This window comes from Rana temporaria, chromosome 8 (assembly GCF_905171775.1).
Source record: "Rana temporaria chromosome 8, aRanTem1.1, whole genome shotgun sequence".
NCBI lineage: Eukaryota > Metazoa > Chordata > Amphibia > Anura > Ranidae > Rana > Rana temporaria.
In genome coordinates, this window is record NC_053496.1 from 176,495,664 (window position 1) to 176,513,733 (window position 18,070).

Consider the following 18,070-nt stretch of genomic DNA (forward strand, 5'->3'; position numbering starts at 1 on the left):
AAAAAATGATTGCAATAGTTAAATACAATATTACAACTGCAATACAAAAATTAAATAAAAGTACTTAATAAAGTCCTGGGTTCTCTGGGCACCAGCAGAGTTCAGTCAATGGGCATAAAATCGATCTGAGATTTCAGAGTCCCTGGCCCTCAAAAAAGACTTGACAGATGTCCTTCACTTTTTTTTATTGAGGTGTTATTGTGGTGCAATAAGAGGCTTCAATTACAGTAAAATGTACCAACAGTATTCTTTTGAGTGGTCTATACCTGTGCTTTTATCCCACTGACCACCAGGTGTAAGGAACATTCTAATTCCTGATGACTGCCAACTTAAGGAAGTCTAATATAAGGTCCTTTATTTTACCACTGATGGCCATACACAGTATCAGATTTGAGTGAGTGAGTGAGTGAATAACTTGTATAGTGTTACAAGTGCGAACTGAATCACCTCAAGCGCTTGGTATCCATTGTCTTCCTTATCCTTCAGAAGAGGTGGGTCTTGAGTTTTTTTCTGAAGCCCCGATGATTTTTTTCCATTCGGATGTTAGTTGGTAGCGCGTTCCACAGCCAGGGTCCTTGGACTGCGAATCTTCGTTCTCCTTTTGACTTGTAGCGGGACTTGGGGATTTGAAGTAGATTTTGGTTGGTTGATCGAAGAACGCGATTGGGGTTGTATTTTATTTTCTCGCAAAAATATTGAGGGGCGATTCCTTGTGTACATTTGTGAGTGAGGCAGAGGGCCTTGAATGTGACTCGATCCTTTACGGCTAACCAATGAAGGGTCCTCAGGGACGGGGTGATTGATTCCCAGGGTTTTTTCCCGTTATCAGTCTGGCTGCTGTGTTCTGGACGACTTGTAGATGAGAAATCTGGTATTTAGGGAGTCCGAGGTTGAAGGAGTTTCCATAGTCGAGCCTGGAGTTGATAATTGTTCCAACAACTACTGCTGTATCCTCTTCCGGGATGAAGGGGGTGAGTCTTCGTAGCAGGCGGAGAAGATGGTGAGATCCACCGATTACTGATCCTATTTGTGCGTCCATAGTCATGTCAGAGTCAAAGGTGACTCCTAGACTTTTGACTTTGGTGCTTGGGGTTATGGTTTATACCAGAATGGGTGGTGGCGTCCATGTCGTCCTACAGTTTGTCTTTCGGTTCGCGTGAAGCAGAAGAAGTTCTGTTTTGGATACATAGAGTTTAAGATGGCTCTCCATCATCCAGTTGTCTATCAATGTGAGGCATTGTTCTAGTCCGTGATATTGGACTTTTTTGTTGCTGATGCGAAAGTAAAGTTGAGTTTCATCATCATAGGAATAGTATAGTAGGTCCTGTTTACTGATGATTTTGAGGAGCGGGCGGAGGTATATGTTGAAGAGTATGGGTGACAGGGGTGATCCTTGAGGGACTCCGCATGACATGGTACATGCTTCCGAAGTGAAGGCTCCTAGTTTCACTGTCTGGGATCGATTCTCCAGGAACGATGTGAACCAGGGTAGATCAGAGTCTGATCACCCAAGGGTCACCCATGAAGCAACTTTCAGCAGATTCATCAGGGACATTTGTCAAAAGATTCAGCGGGTGCATTCCCCCTCATGACTTATTTTAGTTGTAAAACACTTCCTGCAGTCTGAACGCAGCGAGAACGCTCTGCAATGTGTGTTCTCTGATGTGCAACAAGGGTTCCTTTCTGAGTGAAAGATTTCCCACACTCTAAACATGAATAAGGACACTCACCCGTGTGAACTCTCTGGTGTTCAATTAGATTTCCTTCCTGAATGAAAGCTTTCCCGCATTCTAAACATGAATAGAGATGCTCCCCCATGTGAATTCTTTGGTGTTTAATAAGAACTGGTTTCTGAGCAAAAGATTTCCCGCATTCTAAACACAGATAAGGACGTTCACCCGTGTGACTTCTCTGGTGTTTAACAAGATCTCCTTTCTGAGTGAAAAATTTCCTGCACTCCAAACATGAATAAGGACGCTCACCTGTGTGAGTTCTCAGGTGTCTAATAAGGTTTCCTTTATGACCAAATGATTTCCCGCACTCTGAACATAAATAGGGACGCTCACCTGTGTGAATTCTCTGGTGCTCATCTAGGTTCCCTTTCTTAGAAAAAGATTTCCCGCACTCTGTACATGAATAAATATGCTTATCTGTGTGACTTTTCTGGTGTTTAACATGGTTTCCTTTGTTAAAAAAAGATTCAGTGCCCTCTGAACATGAATAAGAACCCTCACCAAAATTAATTCTCTTGTGTCTAAGAAGCACCTTTTCCTCTGTGAAACATTTTCCGGACTCTGAACATGAATAATTATGCTCACTGGTGTGAATTCTCTGGTGTTTATCAAGGTCTTCATTTCTAGTGAAAGATTTCCCACACTCTGAACACGGATAAGGACACTCACGTCTGTGACTTCTCTGGTGTTCATACAGGTTCCCTTTCTTAGCAAAAGATTTCCCGCAATCGTAACATGAATAAGGACGTTCACCTGTGTGAGTTCTCTGATGTTTAACAAGGTCCCCTTTCTGAGTAAAAGATTTTCCGCACTCTGAACATGGATAAGGACGTTCACCTGTGTGAATTTTCTGGTGTCTAAGGAGGTTTCCTTTATGAGTGAAAGATTTTCTGCACTCTGAACATGAATACGGATGCTCACCTGTGTGAATTCTCTGGTGTTCGTCTAGGTTCCCTTTCTTAGAGAAAGATTTTCCGCACTCTGTACATGAATAAGGACGGTCACCTGTGTGAATTTTCTGGTGTGAAAGAAGAGTAAATTTCTGTTTAAAACATTTCCCACACTCTGAACATGAGAATAATTTCTCAGATCCGTGAACATCTTCAGGTGGTAAAGAAGTTTCCTCGGGATTAGAAGGATCTGTTGATCTATCTGCAGTGTGAGATCTTACATGGATATTTACAATCATAGTATGTGATTGATGAGAAGATTCACCCTGATCAGAGGGATCCATTGATGTCTCCGGACAGGAAGGTCTGTGATGTATATTTTGTGTATTTGGATTTCCTCCTTGAGGATCCTGTGTGATGACATTATCTTCTGACTTACAATCAGCAGATAATAGAAGATGTCTCTCCAAGGAATTCCTCACATCACCTCCATCTGTTGGGAAACAATTTTTAAAATAAATATAAAAGGGTCAATAAAAAGAGTCATGTGTGTTGGTCTACAAGTCATTGGTTTCACAGAGTTCTGGCATGGAACTGGGTACAATTGTAACATAAAAATATGAAACCAAACCAGTTAAAGGATTGAAAACAACTATGACACAATAGGTAAAATTATTTTGTGCATCAATGAGTGCTATGGAGATTAAGGCCCCTTTCACACTGGAGCGTTTTTCGAGCATTATTCGAGCGAAGCCTTATCTGCAATCTCAATGTGCTGGTAAAGCACTGCTAAGACCCTAACGTTTTAGGGCGTTTTTGCAGTGCTTCAGTGTAAAAGGGTAAGGCGTTTTTACGGTGCTTTCAATTCATTTCAATGGAGAGGGACGTTTTTGGAGCGTTTTTTTCAGCGCCCAAAAGCTGCTCCAAAGATGCTGCTTGCAGGACTCAGTGTGAAAGGGTCCATTGAGATGCATGGAGAGCGTTTTATTAGTGCTATTTTTAACGCTAAAACATTGTAAAAATGGGGTCTAACGGAGGTAGATCTTTTGCCACATTGTTTTGTATAAACAGAACGTTATATTGAGGAATGGAGATGGACCTTTCATATGGTGTACAGTATCTCCTCCTCATTTGTTGGGAACATGACGTTATATTGAGGAATGGAGATGGACCTTTCATATGATGTACAGTATCTCTTCCTCATTTGTTGGGAACATGACGTTATATTGAGGAATGGAGATGGACCTTTCATATGGTGTACAGTATCGCCTCCTCATTTGTTGGTAACATGACGTTATATTGAGGAATGGAGATGGACCTTTCATATGGTGTACAGTATCGCCTCCTCATTTGTTGAGAACATGACGTTATATTGAGGAATGGAGATGGACCTTTCATATGGTGTACAGTATCTCCTCCTCATTTGTTGGGAACATGACGTTATATTGAGGAATACTATTTTTTAATCACAATGGACTTAACATATTTATCTAGAGCATTTGATTAGAGTTAATTTTCTGAAAATTACCTCAACCATCCCAACACTAATCAAGAAAAAAATACAATCATTATACTCAGAAGTAAAATGAGTCCCTGACCTATTTCTTCCACAGTGCTTGTCACTTACCTGTGTTGATAGGCGGAGAAAAGTCCTCCTGTTCACTTTTCATAGTCATCCCAACCTCCTCTGTGGACGGCTGATCACCCCCCACATACGTCTCTACTTCTTCTTTAACCTCAGCTTTTATATTAATCCGTTCTTCACTCTAAACACCAAAATAAAATCGGTATAAGTACCTTAACGCAATCTGTTATCAGGCTCTTGCAGTCCTTGTACAGCAGAGCTGAAACTGGGAAAGGGAGTAGCAGCACAAGGAGCCAATCAGCTGTGATGCAGGAGGAGAGATCAGAGTGCTATTAAGATGAGTTCATCAGTCTGCTGCTTCTTCTTTCCCTGTCTAGTCATAGGCTGGGTGGTGGCACAAGATCGGTAAGTGTAGCTGACCTGCAGCAGAGGGAAATAAGGTCTACTGCCTTGCCTGTATCCGAATTGATCACCTACCCATTTCCTGTCAGCCACATACTCATCTCTTGGGGGCGCATCATAACCTCAGCCTAGACACAAAGGAGCAAAGAACAGGGCCACGTTATTCAACAAGCGCCCCACCATTGGAGGAGGACCTATGATGTCATGTGACTGGACCCAACAACCACAGAAAAGACATATATTGTTAAAAAAAAAAAAAAAGAACAACAAAATGGTGAATGCTCCAAGATGGAACTGCAAATGGGGATGGAGAGGAGAGCAAATACTGCACTTGAGATGTAAAAATAAATCTTAAAACAAGAGACTACATAGAAGAATGTCATCTCACAAATTTCATAATCACTTCTGTGTTCTATACACCGAGTCCACCTACCTGATGATGGCGGGGGATGGTGTGACCTTCCTGTGTGGAATCCCGGGAATACAGAGGACGGGGACATCTCTCTGGTGGGTTTGTGTCACTGAATGGCTCCATCATGACGTGCTTGAAGGGTTCTTTGTGTCCTTTTAATAACTTCTCCATCACACCAACCTCATCATCCTCCTCTTCTTTTATCCCTTTTTTAACAGCATTATTACAATCACTCTGGTTTATACCCTGAATATTTAAAAAATGAGATTAGCTCTAATGATATAATTAATGAGAGGTCAAAGTGAAAGTATCAGCTATTATTTTTCTACTTAACCTTATGTGAGATGATGTGATCTTCCTGTGTGGAATCCCGGGAATACAGAGGACGGGGACATCTCTCTGGTGTGTTCCCATTACTGGATCCATCTGTAGGAAACACACACACTGACTGAATACATTGTTTCTATGTGTTTATCAGATGATGGGGGATCTAGGTGGAGCCTCCGTACTGCTCTCTCCTTTACAATAAAGTCTCCTCTTACCCGGTGATGTGAGGGGCGGCTGATTCTCCATCATGACGTCCTTGTAGAGATCCTTGTGTCCTTCTAAATACTCCCACTCCTCCATGGAGAAATAGACAGTGACATCCTGACACCTTATAGGAACCTGACACACACAATGATACAGTCACCATCCAGACACATCCCTTGTCTGTTACTGGATAATGTCCCAGAATTCCCGGCACCGCTCACCTCTCCTGTCAGCAGCTCAGTGATCTTCTTGGTGACTTCTAGAATCTTCTTGTCATTAATTCTCCTGTGTTTCAGGGAATGAGGTGAAGGCACTGTGATGGTTAGATGGTCATCAGACTTCAAAGGAGGAAAACTCTGCATTGAAAGAGCAACAATAATGTCATTTGAGCTCCCAAAATCCTCCTCACCTCTCCGGTCAGGTCTGTGTTTTATTAATAGAGATAAGAGTGATGTCATGTGACCTCCCAGAATCCTCCTCATTTCTCCAGTCGGGTCTGTGTTTTGTAACAGAGATAAGAGTGATGTCATGTGACCTCCCAGAATCCTCCTCACCTCTCCGGTCAGCTCTGTGTTTTAGTAATAGAGATAAGAGTGATGTCATGTGACCTCCCAGAATCCTCCTCACCTCTCCAGTCAGGTCTGTGTTTTAGTAACAGAGATAAGAGTGATATCATGTGACCTCCCAGAATCCTCACCTCTCCGGTCAGCTCTGTGTTTTATTAATAGAGATAAGAGTGATGTCATGTGACCTCCCAGAATCCTCCTCACCTCTCCGTCAGGTCTGTGTTTTATTAATTGAGATAAGAGTGATGTCATGTGACCTCCCAGAATGCTCCTCACCTCTCCGGTCAGCAGGTAGATGATCTCCAGGGTGAGGTTCAATATCTTCTCAGTCATGTGACTCGTGTCCTCCTCCATCCTCATTGATGTGATCATGTGATCCATACAAGACTCTGACCTCTATGGATAGATAATAGAGCAGCCTTGCTGGTCATTATAACCCATAGACAAGCACAGATTCATTTTAAACCCTCCGTCCAAAAGTGAGGAAGGTTAACAACTGTGTAATTTTAATAAATACCAAATATATTCGGCATCCAAAAAATACTAATATACACAAAATTGTAAAAGATTGAAAACCTTCACAGCTCATCGCTTCAGAGATAAAGCTCAATGATGACCCTAAAACGAGTCTTCTTTCTCTAGTGTCTGTGGGCCCAGACCTTATACACATATATATATATATATGTGTGTATCCCCTCATATATTTCACAATGAGGGGTAAATGGTTCTTCTTTCTGTAGCATGTGTGCATGCGTCATCGGATGTCTTTCAAATTTTTGTTTTAATATTTTATATATTTAAAAAATATATTGTTTTTATTTCATATTGTTAAAGTAGTGAGACGTTCTTAAATATGGAGATATCATAACTCTGTATAGATGACTACACTGTATATGGTTCTCCTAGATTTAATTTGTGAACAGATTATAATATGATGGATGCATATATGTGTGTATCTAATTCTGTTGGAGATAAAAGACATTACAGTGACTATGGAGGAAGAGGACGGACATGATGGGGAGGGTTACTGGGTGTAAATATAAAATACCATTTATTTACCTCCTCTGCTGCCAGTTCCAGTAATGTCTCCTCTCTACTTCCTCCCGACTCACCTTTCACCCGGAACTTCCTTTTTATAACCTTACATCACTTCCTGTCTGTATATGATTTCCTGTTTGCACCGACTTCACCTCTTTGTGGCATCACTTCATGTGTCTGTACAATCATGTTCCGATCAGCCCCTAACCTCTCCACCTTTAGGAGATCCCTAAAAACTCATTTATTCAGAGAAGCCTATCCTACACCCACCTAACAACTGTACCTTCTGTATTGAACTGAACTGTAATTGTGCTGTCCCCCTCTACATTGTAATTAGGGTGCCCACGTGTCCCAGATTGCCCGGGACTGTCCCGCAATTGACATGTCTGTCCCAGGTCCCGGGCACCTTCATTCTGGGACAATACAATGTCCCGGAATTGAATAGAGGGCACTGCCACCCCCTACTAATTAATAACTACCTTTCCGGAACTGGTTGCTAGGGCCAGCACTGCCTGGCATCTTGTAACCAGTGACAATTGACTCTCAGACAGTGAGACCAGGAGCGAGGCCTGCGCCTAGTGCAGCACTGCTGTCCCCACCCACCTCGGCACCCAGCGGCAAGCAGCAGGGACTGGTGTGATCTTCACTCTTCAGATAGTGACGCCACTCCTTTCCTTCTACGCACGTGGCTCATACAGATGGAGTGACAGCGGCACTGCATCTGCTGGCAAGTGGCACATTCACCTGACAAATAACCCGCCGCCAAATTCCCCATCAACCCCGAGACTACATTTTTTTGGGGGAAGGTGAGAGAGGGGATGTGTCCCTGAATGGCAGTTTGGAAATGTGGTCACCCTAATTGTAATGCGCTGCGTAATCGTGTATATTAATAATAATGTTCTTCCCGTATCTGCGTTCCACCATGAATCGTCTTTTTCTTCCACTCAATATTATTATTATACAGGATTTATATAGTGCCAACAGTTTGTGCAGCGCTTTACAACATGAGGGCAGACAGTACAGTTACAGTACAATTCAGTACAGGAGGAATCAGAGGGTCCTGCTTGTTAGAGATTACAGTCTAGGAGGGAGGGTCAAGTGATATAAAAGGTAAGTTTTTAGGTGGGGACAGGATAGGCTTCTCTAAAGAGAAGGGTTTTCAGGGATTGTCTAAAAGTGGACAGAGTTGGGGATAGTCGGACAGATTGGGGTAGGGAGTTCCTTATGATGGGAGAGGCTCGGGAGAAGCCCTGGAAGCAGCATGGGAGGAAGTGATGAGGGAACTAGTGAGCAGGAAGTCTTGAGAGGAATGAAGAGAACAGGTAGGTTGGTATTTTGAGACTAGGTTGGTGATGTAGCTGGGGACCGAGCTGTGGATGGCTTTGTAAGCTGTTGTCAGTATTTTGAATTTAATTTATGGGTGAGTGGCAGCCAATGTAAGGATTGGCAGAGAGGGGTAGAAAACACTCTTTGGTTGGTAAGGTTAAGTCTGGCATCAGCATTCATGATGGATTGAAGGGCAGATAACCTGTGGTAAGCCAATGAGGAGGGAGTTGCAGTAGTAGAGGCGTGAGATAACCAGGGAGTGAATTAGGAGCTTTCCGGTGTCATTGGTTGGGAAGGGGTGTATTCTGGAGATGTTGAGGAGGTTGAGGCAGCAAGCTTTGGACAGTGATTGGATGTGGGGCCTGAAAAGAGAGTTCAGAGTCCAGGATAACATCTAGCATACAACTGAAAAAGATCTCCACCTTGAGAATAATGTCATTAAACAGGAAGTCCCATCTATTATCAGTATGTGAATATTATACGATAACACTACAGCGGTCAAAAAAAAAAAACACATCAGATCCTGTATCCATCTTTAACCCCTTAGCGACCGCCCCACACACATATACTGCGGCAGGGCGGCCGCTCTGTGCCAGATCACGTAATCTGACACCTCGGGTCTGGGACATGTGTAAGCCACCAGCGTCCTGCTCCCGGTGTGATTGGACACAGCGGGAGCCAATCAGCGGGTCGGTGGACACGATGTCCGCCGCGAGAGAGAACCTTGTTTACAAAAGCAGACCGCCGTTCTGTGAGAGTGGAATGTACTGATCCTGTGTTTCTGCTAAGCAAAATGCTGCTGTTTAGTTTCATTTTGGATTCCTTCGTTAAGCTAATAATTTTGCTTTGTCATATTCGTTATGTTAGTGTAGCGCCTGGTTACTTTTCAGAACCAGTGCTATTGAAAGTTAGAGGGGGTCAGAGAGTCAAGTGACTCTGACCATTGTTAATTAGTTCAAATTTTGAGCTTTTGTCCCAGCTTGGCTGTGCTGTGGGCTCATGCTGCTGTTCCTGGGGCGCAGTTTCACCCCAGGTCGACAGGTGGCAGCAGTGGAGTCGAGGACTGGATACTTTTCCCTAGCAGCCTATCAGGAGGAGGCTTCCTTGCTGTGCATGCTGGGGAGGGGTATTTATGGGGCAGACACCATCTTCCTGGGTTGCTTCTCCTCGTGTGGCACCCACCTTCAGGGTAGCCACTCCACGGCGCCCCGGCAAATAGCCTTCCGGGCCGGGGTGCACGTGCTACGCAGAGATCCTGGCTTCGGGACCACGTTGGCCCGGAGCATTTGATCTGCCGCTTGGGACTCAGTAATTGACTGGGTCCCACCTAAAGAGGTCCTGGGCTGTCCGTCCTGTTGGAGGAAGCTGTTCGGTGGAAAGTCTGCCTGAGGAGTGCCAAGAGAGGCTGGTGTTCCAATAGGGGCCTGACCATCCATCGGGGACCCGGACACTGAGAGGCTGGATGTTGGACGCCTATCAATCGGTAACCTAATCTAAACTACCTGAAGGAGATCCAGGTGTTAAGTCCAGTCAAGAGGACTTCGGACCACTATTTTCTGCAACCATTGGGAGGGTCTGTGCCAGAGACTTAACCCCAAGTTCGAGTGTCATTCTGGCTGCCAGGCTTGTGAGAGAGGCCTGTCCAGGTGTGCTATACCTATTCTGGCTGGAGTGGCAAAGTGAAAGTTTGTCGTTGGAAGCAGGACTGTTTCCCTTTTACATACACCTGAGTCTGTGTTCTCCATTATTCTTCTATTCTTCACCAAGTTCAACTGTTTTCCCTTGTTGGGTAAATAAAAGCACAGGAAAACGACACCTGCTGTGTGGACATTCCATTACTACGGCTCTTATCAACTGCCCTAGACGGCGGAGTCACAGAGGTAACATGCCACCCAAAACAAACCAGCAGTTCCTCCGGGGGTAAGTGCTACATTAGAATGATTATTTTTTTTTAGAAATCGCCTCGTTTATTCATTGTTCCAAATCGTTTTGTATTTCGGAAGATGGGTTTATAAAGCTGTGCTGGCAATACAATTCTCTCTCTGCTGTTGGGCTGAGGAGCTGGAAGGTGAGAGATGTCGATTTTTTGTCTGGACTGCATATTTCACCTTATTAATTTGAATCAAACGGCAGAATGGGTAATCCTGAGATATTGTATCAGGGCCTCATCCACATCACAAGTTATGAGACAGGAGCGCTCGTTCTAGTAAAACTAGCGTTCGTAATGGAGTAAGCACATTCATCACGCTGTAACAGACTGAAAGGCGCGAATCGTCGTTTACCAACACGGAATCAGCTAAAGCAGCCCCAAGGGTGGCGTCACCAGCATGGAACTTCCTCTTTAGAATGCCGTCGTACGTGTTGTACGTCACCGCGCTTTGCTAGAGCATTTTTAAAAAACGATGGTGTGTGGGCAACGTCGTTTTAATGATGAAGTTGGAAAAACTTTGTTTTTTCTACATGCCGAAAAATTATCGTGTGTACGCGGCATAACGTTTGGGGGTTCTAAGTAATTTTCTAAACAACAAATCTCAGAAAGAGGCTCAGTCCTTAAGTTGTTAATAACTGCGAGAGACATGTAAAGTGAACACTGTTTATTGACCATGCAAGTGCATTTCTACAAGATTACGATGCAATGAATAACCAAATTTTCTTTTATTGTGTGTTATTGCAAAAAAAAAAATCAATAAAAGTATCTTACAAAAAAAAAAAAAAAAATTTAGGCTTCAGTAATTTGTCACAAGGACGTTAGTTTAGCCAATAAAGAACAAAAGGGATGACAGTGTGGGCGTGCCTATAAACGTGATACCCTTCTCTACTATACAGTCATGGAGCTAGAAGGAAACATGTCCCGATGTGAGGGCCAGTAGAGGCAGGAAAATCTCATGACCGGGGTTCTCCACAGAAATAAAAGAAACCAGCAGGTGCACCACCAGACCAGACTATACATCATATGTTACTTTCACGGGAATGTTTACCTTTAACGACTTGCTAATGCCGATATAAGTCGGCAGCATGGCACGGCTGCGCAAAGCAACATACCTGTACGCCGCTTGGATTTTGCCGCAGTGTGAGTGCGCACGCGCCCGCCGACTCGATGTACGCCAGGTGCCTGCGATCATCTCACAGAGAGGCAGAACGGGGTGATGCAAACAAGGTATTTCCCTGTTCTGCCTAGCAACATGACAGATCTACTGCTCCCTGTCTTTAGGAGCAGTGATCTCTGTCATGTTCTAGGTAGCCCACCCCCCCCCCCCACAGTTAGAATCACTCCCTAGGACACACTTAACCCCTTCATCGCCCCCTAGTGGTTAACCCCTTCCCTGCCAGTGTCATTTACACAGTAATCAGTACATTTTTATAGCCCTGATCGCTGTATAAATGGCAATGGTCCCAAAATAGTGTCAAAAGTGTCCGCCGTAATGTTGCAGTCACGATTAAAAAAAAAAAAAATGCTGATCGCTGCCATTACTAATAAAAATAAAAATGCCCTAAAACTATCCCCTATTTTGTAGACACCAATCAATATACGCTTATTACTATTTTTTTTCCAAAAATATGTAGAAGAATACGTAAAAAAATTTTTTTATATATATATATATTTTGGGGATATTTATTATATCAAAAAGTACAAAATAGTTTTTTTTTTCAAAATTGTCGCTCAATTTTTGTTTATAGCGCAAAAAATAAAGACCACAGAAGTGATCAAATACCACCAAAAGAAAGCTCTATTTGTGGGGAAAAAATGACGTCAATTTTGTTTGGGTGCCACGTCGCACGACTGCGCAATCGTCAGTTAAAGCGACGCAGTGCCGAATCGCAAAAAGTGCTTTGGTCAGGAAGGGGGTAAATTGTTCCGGGGCTGAAGTGGTTAAATATCATTTTTATCATACGGTTGTTCCATGGACTGAACAGAACCTTCTGTTTATTACCACTATACATTTATTAATACTACCATCATGTGTGTGTACTTTGATGTCTAATTAGATTTGCGTTACGTGTAAAACTTTTCCCGCACACTAAACATGCAAAAGGAGATTCACTCGTGTGACTCCTCTGGTGTCTTTGAAGATTTGCTTTCTCGGAGAAACATATCCCGCACACTGGACAGGTAAAAGGATGTTTGCCCGTGTGGCTTTTCTGATGTGCAAGTAGCTGGGCTTTCAGACTAAAAAATTTCCCGCAGTCTGAACAAGAAAAATCACTCTTCTCCACGTGACTCCTCTGGTGGGTGAGGAACTTGGCTTTTACTGTGAAAGATCTCCCGCACGCCGAACAAGTAAAAGGCCGCTCGCTTTTGTGAAGTCTTTGGTGTATAATCAGGCTTCCTTTTTGAGTAAATCTTTTCCCACACTCTGTGCATAAGAAAGGACGCTCGCCCGTGTGAATCCTCTGGTGTGAAAGCAGCACGCTTTTCTCGATGAAACATTTCCCGCACTCTGAACATGAAAAGGGGCGCTCGCCCGTGTGAACTCTCTGGTGTTTAACAAGGGTTTTTTTCTGAGTGAAACATTTCCCGCACTCTGAACATGAATAAGGGCGCTCACTCGTGTGAAGTCTCTGGTGTGAAACAAGGCAAACCTTCTGACTGAAGCTTTTCCCGCACTCTGTACATATAAATGGTCGCTCGCCCGTGTGAACTCTCTGGTGCGTTTGTAGTATGCTTTTCCCAGCGAAACATTTCCCGCACTCTAAACACGAAAAAGGACGCACTCCTATGTGAACTTTCTGGTGTATAAGTAGCTTGTTTTGGTCAGTGAAACATTTCCCGCACGCTGAACATATATAAGGATTCTCAGCCATGTGAAGTCTCTGATGTGCAAGAAATTCGCTTTCATGATTAAAAGATTTCCCACATTTTGAACATGTGAGAGTTACACGTGTGTGAGATCGGAGATGGATACAAAGTTCAGAGTTTGTCTTGAAAGATTTCTCGCACCCCAAACATGAGAATAGATTGTCACCTCGGTGATCTCCTTCATGGGGTGAGGAAGATTCCTCGGGATTAGAAGGATCTGTTGATCTATCTGCAGTGTGAGATCTTACATGGATATTTACAATCATAGTAGGTGATTGATGAGAAGATTCCCCCTGATCAGAGGGATCCATTGATGTCTCCGGACAGGAAGGTCTGTGATGTATATTTTGTGTATTTGGATTTCCTCCTGGAGGATCCTGTGTGATGACATTATCTTCTGACTTACAATCAGCAGATAATAGAAGATGTCTCTCCGAGGAATTCCTCACATCACATCCATCTGATGGAAAGAAATGTTTAAATAAATATAAAAAGGTCAATAATAACAGATAATACTGTAAAAAAAAAAGAATAAAATGAGACTGTGACCCATTTATTCCATAGTACTTATACTTACTTTTGTTGATATGTAGAAATATTTCTTCCTCTTCACTTTTCATAATCATCCCAACCTCCTCCATGGACGGCTCATCACCCACCACATACGTCTCCACTTCTTCTTCTTTAACCTCAAATTTTATATTATTCTGTTCTTCATCCTAAACCCCAAAATAATAGAAAACGTTTATTAAAACTGAACTCCAGGCAGATATAAAAGATAAAAATGGATACAGCTCTACACGTATTAATACATCACTAAATGTGTGTGTGTGTTTTTTTGTTTTTTCACAAGCAATGCAAGTACCACAATTATGGTGTGGGGTTGGGCTTGGCTCCTCAGGGGTTGGGCTTGGCCCCTTAGTTCCATTGAAGGGAACTCTTAAGGCGTCAGAATACCAGGACATTTTGGACAATTTCATGCTCCCAACTTTGTGGGAACAGTTTGGGAATGGCTCCTTCATGTTACAACATGACTGCCCACCAGTGCACAAAGCAAGGTCCATAAAGACATGGATGAGCGAGTTTGGGGTTGAGGAACTTGACTGTCCTGACTTCAACCGAATAGAACCCCTTCGGGATGAATTAGAGTGGAGACTTCAAACCAGACGTTCTCGTCCAACGTCAAGACCTGACCTCACAAATGCGCTTCTAGAAGAATGGTCAAAAATTCCCATAGATACTCCTAAACCTTGTGGACGGCCTTCCCAGAAGAGTTGAAGCTGTTAAGGGTGGGCCAACTCAATATTGAACCCTACAGACTAAGACTGGGATGCCATTAAAAAAATGTGCTTGTAAAGGCAGGTGTCCCAATACTTTTGGAAATATAGTGTATTTTATTTGATAAAATATACAAGACTTGATGTAGATGAATGGTTGGTTATATTGTGCTACGATTTCTTAACTTTACAATAGTCTCTTTCTATTCTTAGATGGTGATTAGAATGTGTGTTCATAGAGAGTCGTCCATTGTTGTTTTATTATTGAGATGGAGAGTACAGAAGGTCCAGTTCCACACGTGTGTCAGCTAATATTCTAAAGATTGATGGAGCCACTACAAATGCCACATGGAATATTCCCACTATTGCCATCTTGATTATCCTTATCAGGAATCAACAGCAGAGATGACCAGATCTGCATGACTACACTTAGAAAACGGTCTCACTCTCTCATACCGGTCCGTGGAAAAAAAGAAATGTTCCTGGACTGCCGCAGTCTGATAGGCGATTTATTGAAACAAAATGAACAAAGGATAAAATCCAAAGCTGTATGACATCCAAAAATTCATGCAACACTGCAATCAATGGTAGAAAGTGGACATAGGGGACAAAAAAGCTAACATGTTTCACATCATGGATAGATGCTTAGTCATAGCTCATACTGGTCACTGGAAGTTCAACATGGCACCTTGTGAAAAAGAACTCTGAGGATATGGAAAAAAGATTGTAGAGGAAGAGTGGGGCTACACGTGTGCCAAGTTTGGGATCCAGGAGACCTACGACCAGTCGGTACTGGGTCCCCAAAGTCCAGAAGATCAGGCACAAAAAGGTGACAAAAAAATGTGCTGAAAAACTTGGCTTATACTCGAGTATATACGGTACTTAGTTTAGCAGTGAAGGATATCGGTGGAAAATCACTGTGACAATAGCGTGACTGACCACACGACACTGACATACCATGTAGGCCACTTATGGGGATGACCTCTGTATCACTGATGTAGAGGAGGACTGTGCTTCCCAGAGAAGAAAGTTGTAGTTCCTCCAGTGTCTACCAGTGAGTATCTCCCAGAAGCCAGAAGTTTCTAGTAATCGGTCTCCACCTGATGATGGTTACTGGGAGGGTATTTAGTCTCTCCACTGCTAGTACACGTTTCATCAGTGGGGTTGATTTACTATTGATATTTTATCATTCAGTTAATGGTTCACCTATATCTTTATGTTAGGTGTTTGCTGGTGTTTGGATGCCTTTTGTTTTATTATTAATATATTTACTTTATCATATATATGGTTTGGGCTCTGATTGCTGTGTAACCACAAAGATCCGGCCATCTATGCTGCTAATTTCTGACAAGGATAATCGAGATGCCATTGACGGGAATAAAATAATTGTTGCTCTACAAGAAGAATTTCAAGACCCTTAAACTGAGCTGCAGCCCGGTGGCCAAGACCATACAGCGGGTTTAACTCAGAAAAGGCCTCGCCAGGGTCTACCAAAGAAGTCGAGTTCACATGCTCAGTGTCATATCCAGAGGATGTCTTTGGGAAATAGACGTATGAGTGCTGCCAGCATTGCTGCAGAGGTTGAAGGGGGTCTGGAGACAGCCGAAACCAACCGAGTGCCTGCTACAGTGAGTTGAGGAAGCGCCGGCGAAGGACGGGTCTGACAGAGGCGGTGCCCGAGTGTGTCACGTGATGTCACGGTGCAAGGGAGCCGAACGGTGCGGCCATAGCCTCATGTTTGGGTGTGCATGATGGGAGCAAGGCAAGCCGGGAACAGGACTGTCAGTGCTGTTTGGACTGAGGGGACCACCTGGCGAGGAGAAAGACTGTCACTGTGACTCGGGGGGGGGGGGATGTGTTGTGTCGGTGAGGTGCCATCTTCATCATCTGTGCTGCTGCACACTGCTGTCAGGGTCACTGTAATGCCTAATACACAGGGCCGGACTTTCAGAGAAAAAAAAGTCCGACAGGCTTTTTTTCCCTCGGAAAGTCCGACCGTGTGTAGCCTCCATCTGACTGTTTTTGGTCGGAAGTCCGACAGACCTTAGATAGAGATTCTGTTCTCTTTTTTTCCCCGACTGGCTCACGGCGGATTTTTGCATGGTCACTGCACACAGGGAATACCAGAGATTCAAAGAAGGGGGAACTAGGACTGGCATCAGTAGAAAAGGGAGCAGATATAAAGCAGCAGGGTGTAGGGTACAGGATGCAGGGCAAGATCAAGAGCAGGATAATGGCACTCAGTATGTGACTTAGAACAACAAAGCAAAACACTGATGCAAAGTATACAAACAGAGGAGAGATTAAATACCCTCCCAGCAACCAGCATCAAGTGGAGACTGATTACTAGAACCTGCTGGTGGACACCAGAACTACATCCAGTAGGTGGTACTGACCTGCAGCAGGGAAAAATCAAAGAACAGCACAATGTCATTCAGCATATGCCCACCATTGGAAGAACAAAAGGAAGAAGAGGACCCTTAAAATCATGTGACTGGACCCAAAACCCACAAAAGAAAGGTACATATAGTGATGTAATAAATTAAAAAAAAGTGCGTTTGGAGAAAACTGGATGGCTATGGGGGGGAAGGGAGGAGCAAAAGATGTACTTCAGATGAAGAAGTCAACATTAGAACAGGTGACTACATAGAAGAATGACATCTCACAAAGTTCAGAATCACTTCTGTGTTTTATATACCAAGTCCACCTACCTGATGATGGTGGGGGATGGGGTGATCTTCCTGTGTGGAATCCCGGGAATACAGAGGACGGGGACATCTCTCTGGTGGGTTTGTGTCACTGAATGGCTCCATCACAACGTCCTCGAAGGGATCTTTGTGTCCTTCAGAAAACCTCTCCATCACACCAACCTCATCATCCTCCTCTTTTATCCATTCTTTAACAGGATATTTCCAACCACTCGGGTTTATACCCTGAATATTTAATAAAAGTGAGATTAGCTGTAACAACATCGTCCTGAACAGGTCAAAAGTGTAATTATCAGCCGTTAATATATTTTTCCTTAACTCTTTGTGAGATGGTGTGACCTTCCTGTGTAGAATCCCGGGAATACAGAGGACGGGGACATCTCTCTGGTGGGTTCCCATTACTGGATCCATCTGTAGAAAACACACACACTGACTGAATACATTGTTTCTATGTGTTTATCAGATGATGGGGGATCTAGGTGGATCCTCCGTACTGCTCTCTCCTTTACTATAAAGTCTCCTCTTACCTGGAGGTGCGACATCCTTGAAGAGATCCTTGTGTCCTTCTAAATATTCCTCCACAGTGACATCCTGACACCTTATAGGAACCTGACACACACAATGATACAGTCACCATCCAGACACATCCCTTGTCTGTTACTGGATAATGTCTCAGAATTCCCGGCACCGCTCACCTCTCCTGTCAGCAGATCAATGATCTTCTTGGTGACTTCTAGAATCTTCTTGTGTCTCTTAGGTTTCATAGACTGAGGCGAAGGCACTGTGATGGTTAGATGGTCACCA

General features: G+C 43.5%; 1 protein-coding gene across 1 annotated transcript; it reads right to left on the reverse strand.

Moving 5' to 3' along the window:
* Nucleotides 1–1,025: 1,025 nt before the first annotated feature.
* On the reverse strand, nt 1,026–17,877 carry LOC120909521 (zinc finger protein 436-like). The gene is made up of 4 exons (XM_040321293.1): nt 17,794–17,877; nt 17,270–17,677; nt 4,251–4,389; nt 1,026–3,116 (listed from the first exon to the last, which is right to left on the reverse strand). The coding sequence occupies exons 1-4, from the start codon at nt 17,806–17,808 to the stop codon at nt 1,594–1,596; spliced, it is 2,085 nt and encodes a 694-aa protein (XP_040177227.1). The 5' UTR covers nt 17,809–17,877; the 3' UTR covers nt 1,026–1,593.
* Between the last annotated feature and the right edge of the window lie 193 nt (nt 17,878–18,070).

Bases quoted from the DNA above. Each gene is read 5' to 3' on its own strand.
- LOC120909521 (XM_040321293.1), bottom strand. The intron at 4,390-17,269 runs GTAGGTGGACTT...TTTGGTGTTTAG, and splicing joins CCATCCCCCACCATCATCAG to AGTGAAGAACGGATTAATAT. The intron at 3,117-4,250 runs GTAAGTGACAAG...GTTTCCCAACAG, and splicing joins TTCTCCGCCTATCAACACAG to ATGGAGGTGATGTGAGGAAT.